Source organism: Chenopodium quinoa, unplaced genomic scaffold, assembly GCF_001683475.1.
Source record: "Chenopodium quinoa cultivar QQ74 unplaced genomic scaffold, ASM168347v1, whole genome shotgun sequence".
Classification (NCBI taxonomy): domain Eukaryota; kingdom Viridiplantae; phylum Streptophyta; class Magnoliopsida; order Caryophyllales; family Amaranthaceae; genus Chenopodium; species Chenopodium quinoa.
The window spans coordinates 744,736-763,430 of record NW_018743814.1 but is presented as its reverse complement, the minus strand read 5'-3'; the positions used below and the strand labels follow the sequence as shown (position 1 = coordinate 763,430).

Sequence of the window (18,695 nt, the reverse complement as noted above, 5' to 3'; positions counted from 1 at the left end):
GGACAAGAGGGGCTAGGTTGCACAAGTTCACAAGTATTTCGCTAGAGTTTTAGGTTATTTTCTGTGTCTTTAAACCTCAGTTTAAGCTCTTATTTATAGGGAATGATTAGGTTTAGGGTTTCAAGCATTCCGCCGCAGCAGGTGTCGAGCGCAACATAATGAGTTGCGCGTGGCATCCCAGCGCAAGTGATTGGGTTGCGCTGCTATGGGCAGCGCAACTAATTGTCTTGCGCGCGGCTTTATGGTAAGATTTGATTTTATATTTTCCGTATAATGCCAAATCTGCCGCAGCGCAACTCTAGAGGTTGCGCTGGGTGTCGCGCGCAACTGAATTAGTTGCGCGCGGCAGCCTAGCGCGACTGTTTGAGATGCGCGCGGCTTTTTCTGCGGCAGCACTAAGATTTAACCTAGGCGCTCCTAAATCCGTCATTATTAGGTTTTAAGCACGGGCTTAAGCCTAATTATGATCGGGTTTAGTTAATTGGACCATGGTTTTGGCTTTTATTTTTAATTTGGGCTAGTCTTTTGTGTGTGGCTTAACCAGTTATCCATAAGTATTCTTCACTTTGATCCAACACGAAGATGGTTTTATTTATCGTCATTGCACTTCCTGTCGGGACAAGAGGCCAAAAGTAGATGTCTACAGCTGCCACGTGGTTCACTTCTCTTTGGCGCGCTTCCCTAGCCTTTCGCGCGACTTGTGTTTTTACTTGTTACTTGCAAGCATTTTCCCGTCTTGCCACTTCCTAAATTTCGGCTCGACTTTTAAGATTCGGTTCCGACGCTCTAAGCTTAGAATTTGACGTCTTTGTATACTCGAGTGACTCATTAATTCCTTTCGGATTTATTCGTCCTGACGGATTGTTAGTTGCTTGGGTGTGACCCGAAGAGTTCAGCCAAGGTTCAGTTGTAATATTAATTGTACATTAATATTATTGATCGAAAGCGGCCTCCACCTATGCATTCCGATCACTTGACCTTACTGAATAATTAGCTTTCTAATAACTCTGAACCCTCTATCAGAATAATACACTTGTTGGAAGGACATCATTCCTTTTACAAGTTTACCCAAATTTCATTAGAATGAAGAAGACAACGTCAAATTTGTCGTCCATTTAAAATCCGTTACACTTTTGCAATAAAAATATTGCAGCTACGGAGTCCTAGTTATCATTCCACTACATTACAAACACATGTCGGAAAAAGTTCCAATTATTTACGATAAAGCCATGATATCAACATGGCTTGTTGATATATGATATTAATGGGGACTAGCTCATTATTGGCAGCCCATGTAACCATCAATCCAGCCACACGCGAATATTTTTGCCATTACCAACACTCCATCTTATTAAATTGTCAGTCAATAGAAACTTCAAACCCTATAAACTTCACCATGAATAACTTATATTATAGCCTCAATATGCCTTTAACATTGAGCTGTTCTCAAAATAGTGAGCTTTTAGAATAGAGTGTAAAAACAAGATTTGATCATTGTAGAGACGTCACATTAAGACCTTATTCATTTCACCTTAAATAAATAATATTCAATAAAAATAATTTCAATTCAATATATATAAATAAGTTCAATTCAGTAAAATTAGTTTCAATTCAGTAAAAATTAGTACTTGTAAAGAAGAAATATAATAGATAATCAGTAAAAAAATAATTTCAGTTCAGTAAAGATAATATGTCACCTACTATTAGCAATCATCAATGTTTCCACAGAAAAAATTATAATTTGTTAGCAATAGTATTTGAACCCTCATGACCACATATTCATTAAAGTTAAACTTTAACCATCACTCCAATAATAACAAATCTTATGATAATAAAGTTGTATTAAAATAGTTAATCATGTTCATAAATTCAAAATTTTAAATTGCTAACTTATATGTGTATATTTTAACAACAATATGATTATAAAATTAATTTCATTTCTTTCAGTTACTCAACCAATTTATTTAGATTATAGTTCAGTATTTAAAATATGTATCCCAAATTTAAATTAAAGTTTTTTCTTATAACCATGAAGTATGTTACTAAAAGGAATTTTTTATAGCTAGAAAAAGAAATCCCTTTAACCAGTGAAACAAATTGATACGATAACACATTTACCTTAACAACAAAATATATTACTTGAAAGAGCTTTTTTTTTTTTTTTATTTATGATATACAGCTCGAAAAAACATCTCTTTAACATATAAAACAAACTGATAAAATATAACATTTAGGTTACTTCATATTGAATAATTAATTTTGGTGTTTAATTATATTTACAAAAATTAACAAATGATATATCGTTTTTAGGAAATTTTAGAAAATAACACCAAAAAAACCCAAATTTTGATTATAACACCACAAAATTTAAAAGCTTTATTATAACACCACAAAAAAAAAAAAAAAAAAAAAAAAAAAAAAAAAAAAAACAACTCACATATTTTATTTCACCACTACTTAACAAATTCTTGGATGGAATTCGTTAGAGGGGCCTATAATTTGACACGTGTCAATAGCCTTATAGGTTTGAAAAATTTTCTTAATAAAAAGAAAAAAAAATTTAGAAAAAAAGAAAATCCCTTAACCCAACTAGCCCCACCACCGACGCCACCTTGCTTCAGCCGCCAACACCATGCCGACACCCATCCCTCCCACCAAAACTGGCAGAACCACTCCACGATGCCAGATTTTGCCTTCCCCCTCCTCGAAAACCACTCACGCCGCTAAACTCCTACCACCAAACGTCCAACCTGAAAACCACCCCGCGCTGCAGAACTCCTACATCACGCCACCACCTTTTAGCTCATCCACTTAGAATTATTTTAGGAAAGTTCCCTCACGTTTTCCTTAGCTTCCCAGACGCCTAATTCAGATTATTAAACTTAGCAAAAATATCCTAGAAACTTACCAAAAATAACTTTAAAGAAACTTAATGCTTAAACCAAGAATTATCCTTAAAGCAAATTAAAGAATCTACAAGAATCTTCCAAGAATCTTCAAAAATCCTCAAGAGTCTTCTAAGATCTTCAAGAAGAGATAAAGAACACTCAAGTGTGTTCAAGAACACCAAGAAAAGTCACCTTGCAAGTCGTGGACTTGTCTTGATGTCCAAGGTAGTGTGAGTTGCTAGCCATGGACACATCAATGTTTAGGGACAAACTTTGTTGCTTTTTGATCAAATCTTCAAAGTCATCACCATTGATACTCGTATCAAAGTACATCACAATTTCCAATATAAGGATTTGAATAGTACAACCTATCAGACATTGTTGCAATGGGACACAACTGTAAAACAAGGCCGCACTGAACCATATTACAACAACTTTAAATATGCAAAGCAAAATACAATACAATAAACCCAGAAATAATTGTCAAATCCACAGCTCTAATAAACATGTTGATCGATACATTTGATAAACACTGTCAGAAGGCTGTGAGGTCAGAAAATCCTAAACCAAAAATCTGAATTGTCAATATTCTACAAGAATAAAAACTAAGAATAATCATACAGTGAAATACTTTTGTCATCTGACACACTGGCCAGTCGACAAGCCCGGACACCGGCCCCACCAGGTGGCCGAAACGCTACCCCCCATACCATGTCAGAGTGGTTGGTCATGCTCTGAACAGCTGCCCGCATGCTGAGATCCCAAAGCTTCACCGTTTTATCACTTGATCCACTTGCAATGGCACCACCATCTGGGCTTGCATCAATACTCAGAACCCAGCTTGAGTGACCTGACATTGACCCAATTAAGCTCTTTCCTTCGGCATCATACATGTGTATATGGGCATCGTCAGATCCCGAAAAGAGAACTCTAGGGTCATTGGGAGAGTAGATAAGGGATCGAACAGGCATGAGGTGGCCCTCAAGGTGGTGTAAGAACTTAGCGCGTGCAACGTCAAAAACAGAGATTGTTCCATCCATTGAGCCGCAGGCCAAACGTCTCCCGTCAGGAGACCAAGCAACCGAGAGGACAAACTTCTTGGTGGCAATTTTATCGTTTGGTTTGCTACTTTCAGGACGGGGGATTTGTAGTGATGCAGCAAGTTGCCATGTGGCAGTGTCCCAAACCTTGATTGAAGTGCTGCTTCCTCCAGCAACTGCAAGCATGGTACCCTGATGACAAAAGATGCATAGGATTAATACAAACATCAGAAGTTGAGAGCAGATCTCAAGTTGTTTGATACCCTCGTTTCTTTTAACAAGGCACGTTGACCATTTTACCGTGTATTAAGAGTTAGTAAAAAATGCAGTGGTGATTCAGATTGACATTAATACTGAATTCAGAATATAAGTAAACCAGCACATCAGACAGACCAGACTAACACACTATGTGCAGTAAATAGATGGTTAACCAGTATGGTGACATTGCCCAAGCAACTGGAGTCCAACTTAAATAACTACCCCCGGGAAAACTGTGAATTCAATCACAGAAGTTATATCATTTAGGTGATTTAACTTGGCTGACCACCTAAAAGGGAATCCAAGATGGGAAATATATATATATATATATATATATATATATATATGTATATATATATATATATATATATATATATATATATATATATATATATATATGTATATGTATATATATATATATATATGTATATATACACATATATATACACATACATATATATATACATATATATATATATATATATATATATATATATATATATATATATATATATATATATATATATATATATAAAAATAAAATAGTTCCATATATTTGATACTATTTACATAGATAAGATAGCAACAAAAGCTCATGTAAGGGCAACAAAAAATCATAAATGAGCAAGAAGCACCCAAAATGGATAAAAATGCAAATTTATATAGTAGTGTGTGGCTGTGTCCCTCCAACAAAAGAAGTCAAAAAAGTTTTCCTTATTAAAAAAAAAAAAAAGCAATGAGGAAAGGTTGAGGGAGTGATGGTCATTCCAGTTGTCTTGACCCTATTACGGGGATAAGGCTACAATTGTCATCAAGAAGAAAACGGAACATGCAGGTAAACTACAACAGATTCAGTATCATCCTAGAGTAAATCATCAAGTCATGAGCGCTGTGGTTCCAAGGAAAAGGCTACAGGAGAGCCAGGAGCAGAGGCATGTGGAATCCCATATGAATCAGCAAGGACCCCCGAATTTCCATGAATATCAATATCAGAAAAAGATCTTTTCCAAGACCAACAACATACAGTACTGGACATGAAATGGCATAGATTGATATACAACCAAACAACTCAAAATAATAACATGGCAGAATGATAAGATATTCTAGCAAAGTAACCACAAGTAAACGTAAATAAGCAATTGCAAGCACAAAACAGTGCAACAAGTTCACTTATAACATGTATGTGTATGCAAAATAGGTTAAAAATGCTGTTACAAAATATCATAATATATTGAAAGTAGCATCTCCAGAATACAGAACCATGGGAGCATAATAACACAATTACATATAACCCTAGTACAAGCTCACAACTCACAAGCCACCCAGAAGGGCAAGCACTTGTCTAATCCTGCTTTGGCAATGAATTTAAAAGGGAAAAACCATCTTGCACCTTTCTGGTAAGGACAGACCAGTGACCACAGACCTGATGCAGAAATATATAGGAGCTAACCAATTACCAAGCACTTATCTAATCCTGCTTTGGCAATGAATTTAAAAGGGAAAAAACATTCTTGCACCTTTCTGGTAAGGACAGACCAGTGACCACAGACCTGATGCAGAAATATATAGGAGCTAACCAATTACCAAAAAATGAAAACTTCCATTCCAGTTTCTTTCTTCTTATTAATTTTCTTTAAAAAAAAAAATCATATGATCATTGCGGACATCAGGGTACATCTTTATTTGGCCTCGTATAATTTACTACATGCTGCAGAAAACATTTACTGCACAGTCCACATGAATTCTGATACTTGTAAAAGTATATGATTGATGATAAGATCTTTGATGCTACCAACTCATATTTCATTATAAGGTTGTTCGTTAATACGAAACACAACCAGAGCAGATTGATGATAAGATCTTTGATGCTACCAACTCATATTTCATTATAAGGTTGTTCGTTAATACGAAACACAACCAGAGCATCCAAAAAGGTAAGAATTTGGCATGCCTTGTAATCAAACTTATTCAATTCCTACATTACTAAAATTTGACGAAAGGAATACTAAAATTTTTGTCGTGCATACACAACATGCTGCATGCAGATATGGACTCTCCTAGCAATGAAATACACAGCACAAACCCTAATATGAGTAGAAAAACACATAAAACAAATTTAAAACATAAATTTCTTCAAATTTAACATTATTCTGTCATATATCCATTTACGTAGCAAGTTTTCTAAAAATACTACACTCAATCCCTATTTCGACTTCTCCAAACAAGAAAAGGAAACTGGATTCCTGCTTGCTTTCCATTCTCTGCCTACTCTATGGTCTTGTAGTCTTTCACTTACAGAAAAGAAATATGTATTCGAGAAATTCATCTGCAAGAAAAGAGAAGTGCTAACGAGCAATAAAAGAAGAAGACTTTCTCAATTCTCATTGCATTTGTTGGCCTATCCCTATCTGTCGACCTTAGTCCTCTGCGAGCAATCTCATACCTTTTAAAGCAAGCAATTGAATACCTATCCCTATGGCTGCTATTTGCTTCTAGCTTCTATCCTTGAAGGAGAAGTTACGAATTAGTTCAAACAACAGGAAAGGTCAAAAAACGGCTCATCTGGCAACCGGACGATACCCAGCAAAAAATTGACAACAATGCTAAGAACCATCTGAAAAACAATTCATATACACACTCACTACAATGACTACACACTATAACGGTCAAACATTGCATCAGCAAACTGATCACTAATTCAATATCGGGTCTTGATACCATATCCTAATGCTTTAACCAACTAAACTAGTTGACATCCGCAATCAACTTAAATATCTCAAATAAATGCACTCAAAACTCAAAAACATTCATCACAAAAACACAAATTGAGTAAAATTACTCATCTGGATATTAAAATAAAAAAAATAAAAAAAAGTTAAGAGTGTTAACACACTCACTACAATGACTACACATTGTAACAGTCAAACATTAGAGTTCGAAAATTCTCCAAAATTAGCTCATATTTATTTGGAATTGGGGTAGTCAGTAAACCGATGACTAATTCAGTACCCAGTATTACCATATCCTAATACGTTAACCAACTAAACTAGTTGACATCCGCAATTTAACTTAAATATCTCAAATCAATGCACTCTACACTCAAAAACATTCATCACAAAAAAAAAAAAAAAAAAAAAAAAAAAAAAAAAAAAACAAAAAAAAACAAAAAAAAACAAAAAAACAAAAACAAATTAAGCCAAATTACTCATCTGGGTACTAAAATTAAAAAAAAGTTAGAGTGTTATACCTTAGGGTGGAACTGCATTTGCCAAGATTCAGAAGGTGGAGCCTCAAGGGTGGCAATAGTAGAATTGGAATCAACATCAAAAACCCTAACAAAGCTATCGAGGGAAGCCGAAGCGGCGATAACCCCAGAAGGATGAGCAGCAACAGAGACAACGCCAAGGCTGTGGCCGGTATTAGTGTGGTCTAACACAACATCATCGTCGGCCTTCCAAAGGCGAACAGTTTCGTCAAGGGAGCCTGTTAGGAGGAGCGAAGGACGGGTTTCGGTCGCCGGAACCCATGTTGTCGCCCATATTGAATCGTCGTGTGCTGATTCTAAGGATTTTAAGCCGGCTAATTTCATTGCAACAACAATTATGGGGTTTTGGTTCAATTGTTGATGTAATTTTGTAGGCTTGGGTTTTTGGTTTTCTTGTTTTTTTTGGAAGAGGTTGGTGTAATGTAAATTTCGAACTGCAGTAGGATTTTATGATTTGGTTGACAGTCGAATGGAAATGAAGGCCGGTTTACTTAACCTTGAGTCCTTGAAAAACAAGCTTAGACCAGGCTATTGGCCATGTTTGGTAATTGACTTTTTAATGGCTTTTTGGTTAGCTTTTGGCTTTTGGCTTTTTTAGGTGGTCAAACAGCAAAAAAATGTGTTTGGTAATTGGTTTTTTAGTCAGTGAAAAAGCTGGCTTTTAAGCCAAAATGAAAAAGCTGATTTGAGTAGTTTTTTTGTTGGCTTTTGGCTTGTTGGCCCACAAATTATCTAATAAATAGCTAGCAACCAATAATTAATTTACCAAACACTTTTATAAACAGCCAGCTTAAACAGCCAATTTCAAAAGCCATTATAAATAGTCAAACATTCCAGCTAGTCAAACAAGCCAAATGAACCAGCCAACAACCAACCGCCAACAGCCATTTGCCAAACAAGGCCAAATGTATAAGAACTAGAGTGTACCAGTGCAAAATGCACGGGATATATATACTACCTCCGGTCCACATTAGTTGCAACTTTTTCCATTTTGGGCTATTCCACATTAGTTGCAACTTTCCCATTTCTTTCCTTTTGTAGTAAATTTTTAATGGTAAAATTACAATTTTACCCTTACTTTTTTTTAAAACACCCTAATTACAAAACTGATTTTATCTAATTAGCTTAAACCCTAACATTAATTAAGTTATCTATTTTCACCAAAATCAACCCCTTAGCCACCGAAACCAATTGCAGCCACCTTCATCCTCCTTCATCTTCCTCCTCATCACCATTATTCATCAAATTTCTACATCTTCTTCCTCATCCCCATTTTTTTCTCTCTCCTCCTTCAATCATTCCTATTATTTTTCTAGATCTGTGGGTTTGTGGGGTTGTGGATCTTTGGGTTCGTGGGTTTGGTGGTAGGTGGGTGTTTATTGCGGCACGTCGGCGGGTTCCTGTGTTGGTTGTTTCGGGGGTTGGTGGGTTCGGCTGTGGTGGTTTCGATGTTGGTTATTTCGGGGTTGGTGTTTCGGTGTTGGTGGTTCGGGCGTCGTTGGGTTTCTGGGGGTCGGTAGTTTGGTGGTCGTGGCTGGTGGATTCGGTGGGTTGGGGTTTCAAATCGGTGGGTTTGGTGTGATTCATCGGTGCTGAGTTTGGTGGTTGATGGGTTCGGTGGTTGATGGGTTTGGTGGTTGATGGGTTCGTGGGGGTTCGTGGTAGGTGGTTCCTAGGCTCGTCGGGGTTGGTGGTTGGTGGGTTCGGGGGTCGTTGGTGCTGGGTTTGCTGGGTTCAGTGGTAGGTGGTGGTGGTGGTGGTGGCCAGTGGGTGGTTTCTGTACAGTCCGGTGGTGGTGGGTAATTAATATAAATTGAGTTGAATTGTTTTTTTTTTTAAGGTTATATTAAAACTTAAGCATATACCCTTATCTTTCAATAATCATGCTTATGATCTTTTGTCTCGACCTCCGCAATCACCCCCAAAGTTGCAACTAATGTGGACCGAAGGTAGTATAATATATCACATAGTAAGATACTCCGTATTAAAATAAATACAATGTAGGAAGTTTTTTTAAAAGGAAAATTGTGGAACTTATGCTAGCGTGTTAGTTTTCTGTGCGTAGCAACACCGTATGGTTATTAGTAGAAAAATGGAGTAACCGGTATTATATTGAAATGGTAAACCCTTATTATACTTTTTGCGTAACCCTAAAAACAGCATAACCCCTATATTATTAACTAAGTAAGCTCTATATCCGTAACGGAGTAACCATTATTAACACTAATCGAGTAATTTCATAAAGTGGCCAGCTAAAAGTTAGAGAACTTAGGGGGGGCGGCTATATTATTTTACAAAATAAATAAAATGCCTATAAATTTAAGATTGAAGTTTTCAAGAGTTGGGATAATACAAAATTAAAAAATGAAACGTACAATTATAATATAAATTTCTTCCAATATTGTGTTATAAAATATTAGTGTGTATATTTGTAATATTAAGTAAAGTGGCTAGTTCCCTCAAAAATTAAAAAGTAAAGTGGGTAGTTTATATATTAACTTTTTTATAAGATGAAAAAACATAATAAATATGCTTGTAGTTGAATGTTGTTAAAAATGTGTAATTATATATGGAGATATATATTGTATTGTAAAATAGTAAAAGTGAAAGTGATTTATTTATTTATTTTTTTAATCTAAAATTTAGAGAAGTGGAAGTTATTGGAAACCAAAAAGAAAAAGAAAAAGAAAATGAAAAGATAGGTAGTTATTTTCCAAAAAAAAAGTAAAAAAAAAAAAAATTACACCAAATTGTTTGGGGTTTTGGAGTGATGTGGTTAAGTGTTGCAAAAATGACTCTACAATTATATATTAGATTTATTATTTTACTCATAATATTACAATTATATATTTGTTCAAAAATCATATTTACATATAATTATAAATTACTAACCTATAAGTTAGTAAGTAAAATAAGTACAACTACACAAGTTAAATAAATAAAGACCGATCTTGAAATGCTCTCCCTCGCAAGATAGGGTTTCCTCCTCGAAAGATAGTCGACCTCCGCCTCGAACAGGAATCTCCGGTCCCATGGCCGACGACCTTATCTCCAAGTGTTCCAATCTTGATGCGGGGATCGTGGATTTACGGGGCACAGATTCGACAAAACCAAAGGAAAACCTGGAATTACTCCTAGTTGGAAAGCTATGTACTGAAAGAAATTACAATGCTGATGCATTCAAACGAACTATGCAAAAGGTGTGGGCGTTGTAAGGAGGGAGATCCCACTGTAAGGGGGTCCTTCCTTAGATGCCCATGGCCATTTAAAAGCCTAGGACTTTACACTTGTTAAGGTGTATTAGGATTTGAATTCCTGACTGTTTAGGGGACCTTGAATTAGAATTGATTTTGTCATCACCCTTTTTTATAAGAAACAAGTAGAGAATCGCCAATGAGTTTTAGCAAAACTCATAAACCTCATTCATGTCTTTCTCCCATGTGGAGTTCATGGGATAATTAGCACGAATCGTAAGTTTACCCATGCCCAAATTGATCTACATAAACCAGAAATGAATTCGGGAGCGAGGGTACTAAAATAACGTTCCCTTTAGAGGGGAATCGCTATTCTAGCCTTAGTGCGGCCTCTACTAGCTCTTCCTTTTTCACAATTTCATCACCAAACAATATATGCAACGTGATACCTAAAGACTAAGTTAGTTGATTTTATTTACACGCATTAATCATGTAGGAATTACATTGCAAAAGTCGTTATTCTTATTCAATCAATATTCGTGAAAGAACAACAAATAAACAATATTCGCCTTGTCTTAAGGGATAAAACAACAATTAATTATTCAAATTCTAGACTTGATTAACGAAAGAGTACTATGTGAAATAATTAATTAAAAGTTTGTTTAAAGTGATCAAACAACACTATTTATTCAATTAAAGTTATTTAAACAATAAAGGAAAAGTGATTTATCTAAGTGCTCAGGAAACTAACCATTATTCTTTTATCTTAAATCTCCGTTTAATGTGTTTATGGACTTTCTTTCTTCTTCGTACCTCCAAGGACTTCAATGGATTCAATTAGGGTTGGAAATTATTTGGGAAGAGAGAAGAAAAGGTAGTATGATAGTAAGAGAAGTTGAGAGATTAGGGTTTTGAGAATAATAGGGTTTTTAATTTTGAATATTCGGTCCTCGTAATGCTGAACGAAGACCCCTATTTATAGGCGTAGGGATCTAGGTTTAGGGTTTTAGAGACGCGCCGTCAGGTGGCGCGCGCAACTCTCTGAGTCGTGCTGGGTGCTGCACGCATTTCAATGAGTCGTGCGCGCCAAGCACGCGCAACTGATTGAGTTGCGTTGGTTTGCGGTTTGCCTTATACGAAAGCGCGTTTTTAAAACTTCCATAACTTTTGATTGCGGATTTGGATTAAGGCGTGTGAGATTTCATTGGAAATATCTGAATGTCTACTTTCCAATGCCTTTAGAATTAGGTTAAAATATGTTATGGATCAAAAGTTATGGTCGTTGGAGTGAAAGGGTGTCGGTTTTAGGGCCTAGTTTAGTGTTTTGATCATAAATTCTTCGTTTTGGCTCGGAATTGGGCTTATAATATGCCGTTGGAAAGCTCTTTGAAAGGGATACCCATCTGTATAGGCCTTGCACGGGAATTGGATGGTTGGTTTATCTTTTTGGCTCGGTTTTCAACAATGTAGGTTCCGTTGGATCCAATCATTGCATTTGACGCATTTGGGTCCGTTATTAATCAAGTTGAAACATGTATGAACACGTTTTAGGCCTAATCAGTAATCGGACAAGGCTCTAAGATAAATTGGTCTTAAATATGGGTTTACACTTACTTCATAATTCTTTTCATAGTCCATAAACACTTCAACTCTGATCTAGCATGAACAACGGATTTTTGTAACATTATCGCACTTCCTTTCGGGACAAGAGGCCAAAAGTAGGTGTCTACAGGCGTCGACTCACAATTTGATTATTCGCTCAATTGGACCAAATCTCTATGCCTTTCAACTCTTCCATTGGAGGGATAAGGAGAAAGCTTTGAATGGACGACCATGGTGTTGGGAGAACCACCTTCTGATTTTGAAGGAAATTACAGGGGATGAACAACCCGAAATTATTCCCTTAACGCACTTGCCTTTCTGGATTAGAGTCTACAATTTGCCTTATAATTGTAGATCGAACGAAGTTATCAAAGCCCCAACAGCGGGATTGGGGGAATTTCTGGAAATCGAAGACAATTTTTTCGGGCTGGATCGTTTTTGACGAGTTCGAATGATGATTGATGTTCATAAACCTCTCAGAGGACATCAACGGATTAAAGATAAACAAGGGAAGGAAGTAAAGGTGGAGTTTAAGAATTAACGATTGCCATATTTTTGTTTTGCTTGTGGTATAATTGGACACTGTGAAAAGGATTGTTCAAAATTATCTAACGAAGAAAAATCAAACAGATTGAGGTGGGGTTTGTTTTTACGAGCCTCACCTAGAAAGGGGCACGCAAAGGAAAAAGAGGAGGTGACCTAATAAGCCTCCAAAAAACAACTTTTTGTTATGAAAGAGGTAGATATTGCTCAGCCTCGAATTCCTACCACTGCTAAAGAGGAGAAGTTAATTGAAAATGTGGCCCCTAACATTGAATAGAGCCTTATTCCTAATTCTTGTGTGGAGAACAGAAGGGAGGTTAATATTTTGGTTGACTTGAACTCAAAACATGGTGACAACCAAATGATCATTGATGATGAGGTAGCTATTGAGGCAGGCTCATTGTCTAGGGTGTGTTATTACGAGAGAGCTGATGGTGTAGGCAAGCAAGTGCCAGAAGTAAGGGAATAAGTGTAAGCGAAAGGCCCGCACTAGGAATCCAAAAAATTGACCTTATCCAGATGTGGGCGAGCTAAAGAGAGGTTCTAATGTTGCGGGACTAGGGAGTGAGCTGTTTCTAGGTGTGGTAGAAAAGAGGCTAAAGCCGAGTGTGGAGTACTCTAAACTTCAAGTAACGGGTATTGATCAAAGCCAAACCCGCGAAGAATAATGAATCTCTTGTGTTGGAACTGCCGAGGCGTTGGCAACCCCTCGGTAGTTAAAGCACTACGAAGGTGGTACTCGACTTTTGCTCCTGATATTCTTTTTCTTTCTGAAACTAAAATTAAAAAAATGTGACTCGGAAAATTTAAAAAATAATTTGGGTTTAGACTGTGCTATTGGTGAAAGTAGTGTTGGTTTGTCTAGTGGTCTTTATCTTTTTTGGAAGAGCAATAATGTTACTTTCTCTCTAGTTTCTCTCTCTCAAAACTATATTTGTGGTGACATTGTTATAAAAGATAATGCTTCATGGAGGTTTGTTAGTTTGTATGGATGGCCGGAGACGGGCAATAAATGTAAAACATGGAGTCTTATTAGGAATCTTTGTGAGTGTTATGATAGTCCTATGCTTATTGGAGGAGACTATAATGAAATTTTGTGTTATGATGAGAATGAAGGAGGGGTGGAAAATGAGCGAAGGGTAATAGCAGATTTTCATTAGACTTTAGCAGATTGTAATCTTCGGGACCTCGGATATGCAAGACAATGGTATACCTGGGAAAAAGGTCTGACTGCTGAAACTATTATTAGAGAACAATTCGATATCTATTGTGGGAATGAAGCTCGGACTAATTTGTTCCCGGAGGCTTTGGTGAAAAATCTGGTGCGCTATAAATCGGACCATACCCTAATTCTCATGAAATTGACATGGCCTAAGAAGAAGCATAGAAAGAGAAGGAGGACCTTAAAATTGGAAACAACATGGCTGCTTGACCCATCATGTGTAGCGGTGGTCAAAGAGGCTTGGTCAGGTTTGGAGGTGTAGGGAATATTTCAAACATCCCACACTTGAGCCCCATTGTGATCATACACTTAAGCATGGTGGCCTCCAAAGGGAAGGAAGCTAGAGTAAAAGAGTCGCCAACAAGTTTTAGGAACTTGTAAACCGTTCACAGGGTGAAGGTTACACTTCTTCACGATCTATGAGATCGCTAACTCCATAGTGGTCTGGAACCATGATGGATATTCGGGGATAAAGGTAAAAATCCAACCTAAAAGAGATTGAACCTACCCTAAAAATAGGCCTCTACTTTATTTTATCATATTCATGTGCACTTTCTGACTAACATGCAATCAATAGGTTAACCCTAAACCTGTTTATCTATGTTGGTGGAATATTAATGCACAAACAAAACTATTATTGGCGATCACTTGAATTATAATCATATTAGCCTAAACAAGATTATTAATAATCTTATTAAGTGTGATTACAAGTACAAATTCGCTTTAATCCTACATAAAAGGCGTGATCAAGCAATAACAATGATATATCAAGTAACATAATAATCATCATCATAATAATCTCAATAAAGCATAATAATTTTAGCAAGATCCTAGGCATGATGCAAACATGATTAGCAACTTCATTGAAAATATCAAATCAAGCAATTAAATTAAATAATTGAAATAGAGATTTGGGACCAAACCCTTAGAAATTATCAACCTTTCACGTCTAGGGCAAAGGCAACTTTGAGCCTGGCTAGATTTGTCTAAAGCTTGTGAATGCAAAATTTTGTAAAAGGGAAAGGTTTAGAAAAAGAGAGAAGAATAAGTTTCTAGCTTGGGAGAGTTAAAGATTGGTGAATATTGATGATTCTGAGTGAATAAAAACGGGGAAATACAACCCTGTTTATAAAGAAAATAGTCCGAAAACGATAAAAAAGAATCAGATTTTGAATAGGAATAAAACTAACCCCTGTCGCCAGCGACAGAGCCCAGCGCAAAACGACAAGAATTCGCATGGCGACAGCTTTGTCGTATGGCGCTAATTAAAAGATAAAACGCGCTTTTGTACGAAATCCTCTTCTTAATAAAATTAAGCAATTAAACTCAGTTTTTATCAATTTTAAATCAGAGTTTGTCAAAATAAAAACACATGTTTTATTTCAAATCAAATTCACTATTTTGCTAAAAAGATGATTATCAATCCTAACTCTATTAGAACTCAAAATAACCTTCTAGACTATTCTAGAAAATTAGAATCAATCCTAATAATTTAGGAATAATAATTAATGGGCCCTCCACTAGATAATTGGGCCATAAAACCATTTCAGACCCAATTTAGAATTTTGGTCATAACTTCCTCATTATTCATTAGAATTGGGCTTATAATATATCATTGGAAAACTCTTTGCGAGCTTGACCCAACTACACTATTATTGGACCCTTATCATGGACCGATATAAATTGGACTAGCTATTTTCATAAAATAGAGAAGATTTTCGAAAACAGAAAGAAAGATTTTTATTAAAACAACCGCATCACAAGACTTTTCACACTTTCACTTCATTCGATACTCAAGCGACGTGAAAAGTATTCATCACTGGGTTTGGCTTTTGGGGAGACATATTTGGGTGTCTACAGAAGCCCCCACTTTGATTGAGTTTAGAGAAACACATGTTTCGAAAACAAAAGTCAAAGTAGCGATAGGGATGGAGAATGATTCAGAACGTTCTGCAATCCTAAATCATTCTTGTAACGCCAATACCTGCAAACTAGCGTTAGTTAAATAGATAAAAGAGTTAAGAAACGCGTATCTTGCACCGTCGAGCACACGTCTCTAGAGTAACTAATTTTGTTGCTAATTTTTGTTGTGACAACCTCCACAGTTCCCGTGAACGCCATCGTCGAAGACCGTTGCTTGTAGCCATCCTCAATTGTTTGTGACAACTCTCCACATCCTAGAGATCATCGTTGAAGGTGACTGCTTGTATCCATCTTCAGCTTTGACGTGACAATCTTCCACATCCTAGGGAACACCTTCAAAGGTGATTGCTTGTAGCCATCTTCAATTTTGACAATTTTCTCATCCCAGAGGATATCATCGAAGACCACTGCTTGTAGTTGTCTTTAATCTGGGTATGACAATCTTCCTCACCCTAGGGAACATTGTCGAACACTGGTGCTTGTAGATGTCTTCAAATTCTCGTCTATGCCTTAACTCGATTACTTAATTGACAACCTTCTCATCCTAGTGAAAGTCGTGGAAGATCTCGTTGCCTTGTGATCCTCCATCCGCTGATGCTTTGCTTGAACGCTCGTTGCGTTGATGCTTTGCTGTAGTTTCTTGCTGTGCCAATGCCTCGGCGCATTTTGTAAATGGGCCAGTGCCTTGGCGCTTATGCTTGCTTGTGAACCATTACCTTGGTGCTTGCGATAAGCCAATGCTTATCCGCTTTAAGCTAAGTGAGACGATCGTTGCTAGGTTAATCACTTAATGCAATTTTAATCGAGCCGACTACTAATCATGTTAACTTGCTTATATAGGCTAACTGGCATACCAAAGAACCCAATACCACTACATTAGGTCCGCATAAATGATTATGGAGGCCATAGGCTTTGTCGCTGAGCCAACGCGCACTGCTACACGCTGTCGCCGCGCGCAAGAGCTGTCGCGATGCGATAGAAATCATACATCGTGTGATTTCTGTTGTTTGTCGCTGGAGTTGGGTTTTCGAAGTACAACCCCCTTTCTTCTACATTTCGCCATGGCTTCTTTCATTTGCTCGGTTTCACTCTCAAGTTCGAATCACTCTTTCTCACTCGTTTCTCAACCGAATTCGCTCAAGTTTTTTTCAAATCGACGCTTTTGATCTCTAGTTTCCTGATCTATGTAAGTTTTCCTCAAACTCACCTCGGTTTTACTGAATTTAGCATGCTTTTGTTCACGAATTTATGAAAAATTCGAAACTTTTGTTGCTTAATTCACCTTTTTTATTGAATCTTATGCCATGAAAGTGTTTGTTTATGCTTGTATATTGTCTTGGGAGTGTTTTTACTTGTTTGACTCGATTTGGTGAAGAAACGAACGTTTTTCCATTGTTGAGCCCTTTGAGTTCGTGAGAACAATGTGGCTTATTCATGATGTTCTTGCTAGCTATTCATGCTCAATTTTTCACAATATTTGTCATTGTATTGTAAGAAATTGTTTGATTACTTGAAAATTCTATTTCTACTCAAATCAAATCATGCTCTGTTTAGTACCACATACTCTATTTTTTTTTATGTTCAATCATAGTTCATGCGGCTAGGCGAACCTTAGATACCATAGAACCCTTAATTTAGTGTTTTGCATAATTTAGCATGTCTCGACGTCGTGGCTCTAGCTCTCGTTTTTGCGAGGCTCATTGGGAGGACGAGCCCGTTAACGAGGGATCTTCCACCAGTCTAGGGGAGTTCCATGAGTGGGATGAGCGCACTCTTTACTTCGCGCCCGAGTTTCACATCTCAGAGCGGGCGTGGCTTGGGATGACCGGTGATTGTGTTTGTTGCCTCGGCTCAGGACACGGGGCCATTGGTTCGATGTACGATCTTCACTTTCGCGATAATAATGACTTGCACGAGTGTAGGGAATATTTCAAGCATTATCCCTAGCTTGAACCCCACTGTGATCATACACTTAAGCATGGTGGCGTCCAAAGGGAAAGAAGATAGAGCAAAAGAGTCGACCACAAGTTTTAGGAACTTGTAAACCGTTCACAGGGTGAAGGTTACACCCCTTAACGATCCAGGAGATCGTTAACTCCAATAGGTCTGGAACCCTGACTAGTAGTTCGGGGATGAAGGTACAAATCCAACCTAAAAGAGATTGAACCTGCCCTAATAATAGGCCTCTACTTTATTCAGATCGTATTCATGTGCGCTTTATGACTAACATGCAATCAATAGGATTAACCCTAAACCTGTTTATCTATGTTGATTGAATATTAATGCACAAATAAAACTATTATTGGCGATCACTTGAATTATAATCATATTAACCCTAAACAAGATTATTAATTATTTTATTAAGCGTGATTACAAGTACCAATTCCCTTTAAACATGCATAAAAGGCGTGATCAAGCAATAACAATAAATAAACATCAAGCAACATAATAATAATAATCATAATAATTATTATAATCAATAATCATGTTAAAGCATAATAATAGCAAGATCCTAGGCATGATACTAACAAGATTAATAACAAACCCTAGCATGTCACTAAACATCAAAGATCAAATATATAGCCCTAACATGATACTAACAAAAATATTAGGAAGAAAATAGGAAGCATCGCAGGAATCATAATTGACATTATATTCTTTACCCTAAACATGATACTAGGAACTTATTCTTGTCACCCTAAACATGATACTAGGAATCATAATAACAACCTAGACATGATTTCTATATCATAATATCAA

The 18,695-nt window shown here is 36.8% G+C and overlaps 1 protein-coding gene across 1 annotated transcript; it reads right to left on the bottom strand.

Annotated features, from left to right (window-relative positions):
* Window positions 1–3,288: 3,288 nt before the first annotated feature.
* LOC110685481 (WD repeat-containing protein VIP3-like) lies at window positions 3,289–7,972 on the bottom strand. The gene is made up of 2 exons (XM_021862008.1): window positions 7,434–7,972; window positions 3,289–4,120 (listed from the first exon to the last, which is right to left on the bottom strand). Exons 1-2 carry the CDS (start codon window positions 7,773–7,775, stop codon window positions 3,494–3,496), a joined length of 969 nt encoding a protein of 322 aa, XP_021717700.1. The 5' UTR covers window positions 7,776–7,972; the 3' UTR covers window positions 3,289–3,493.
* Between the last annotated feature and the right edge of the window lie 10,723 nt (window positions 7,973–18,695).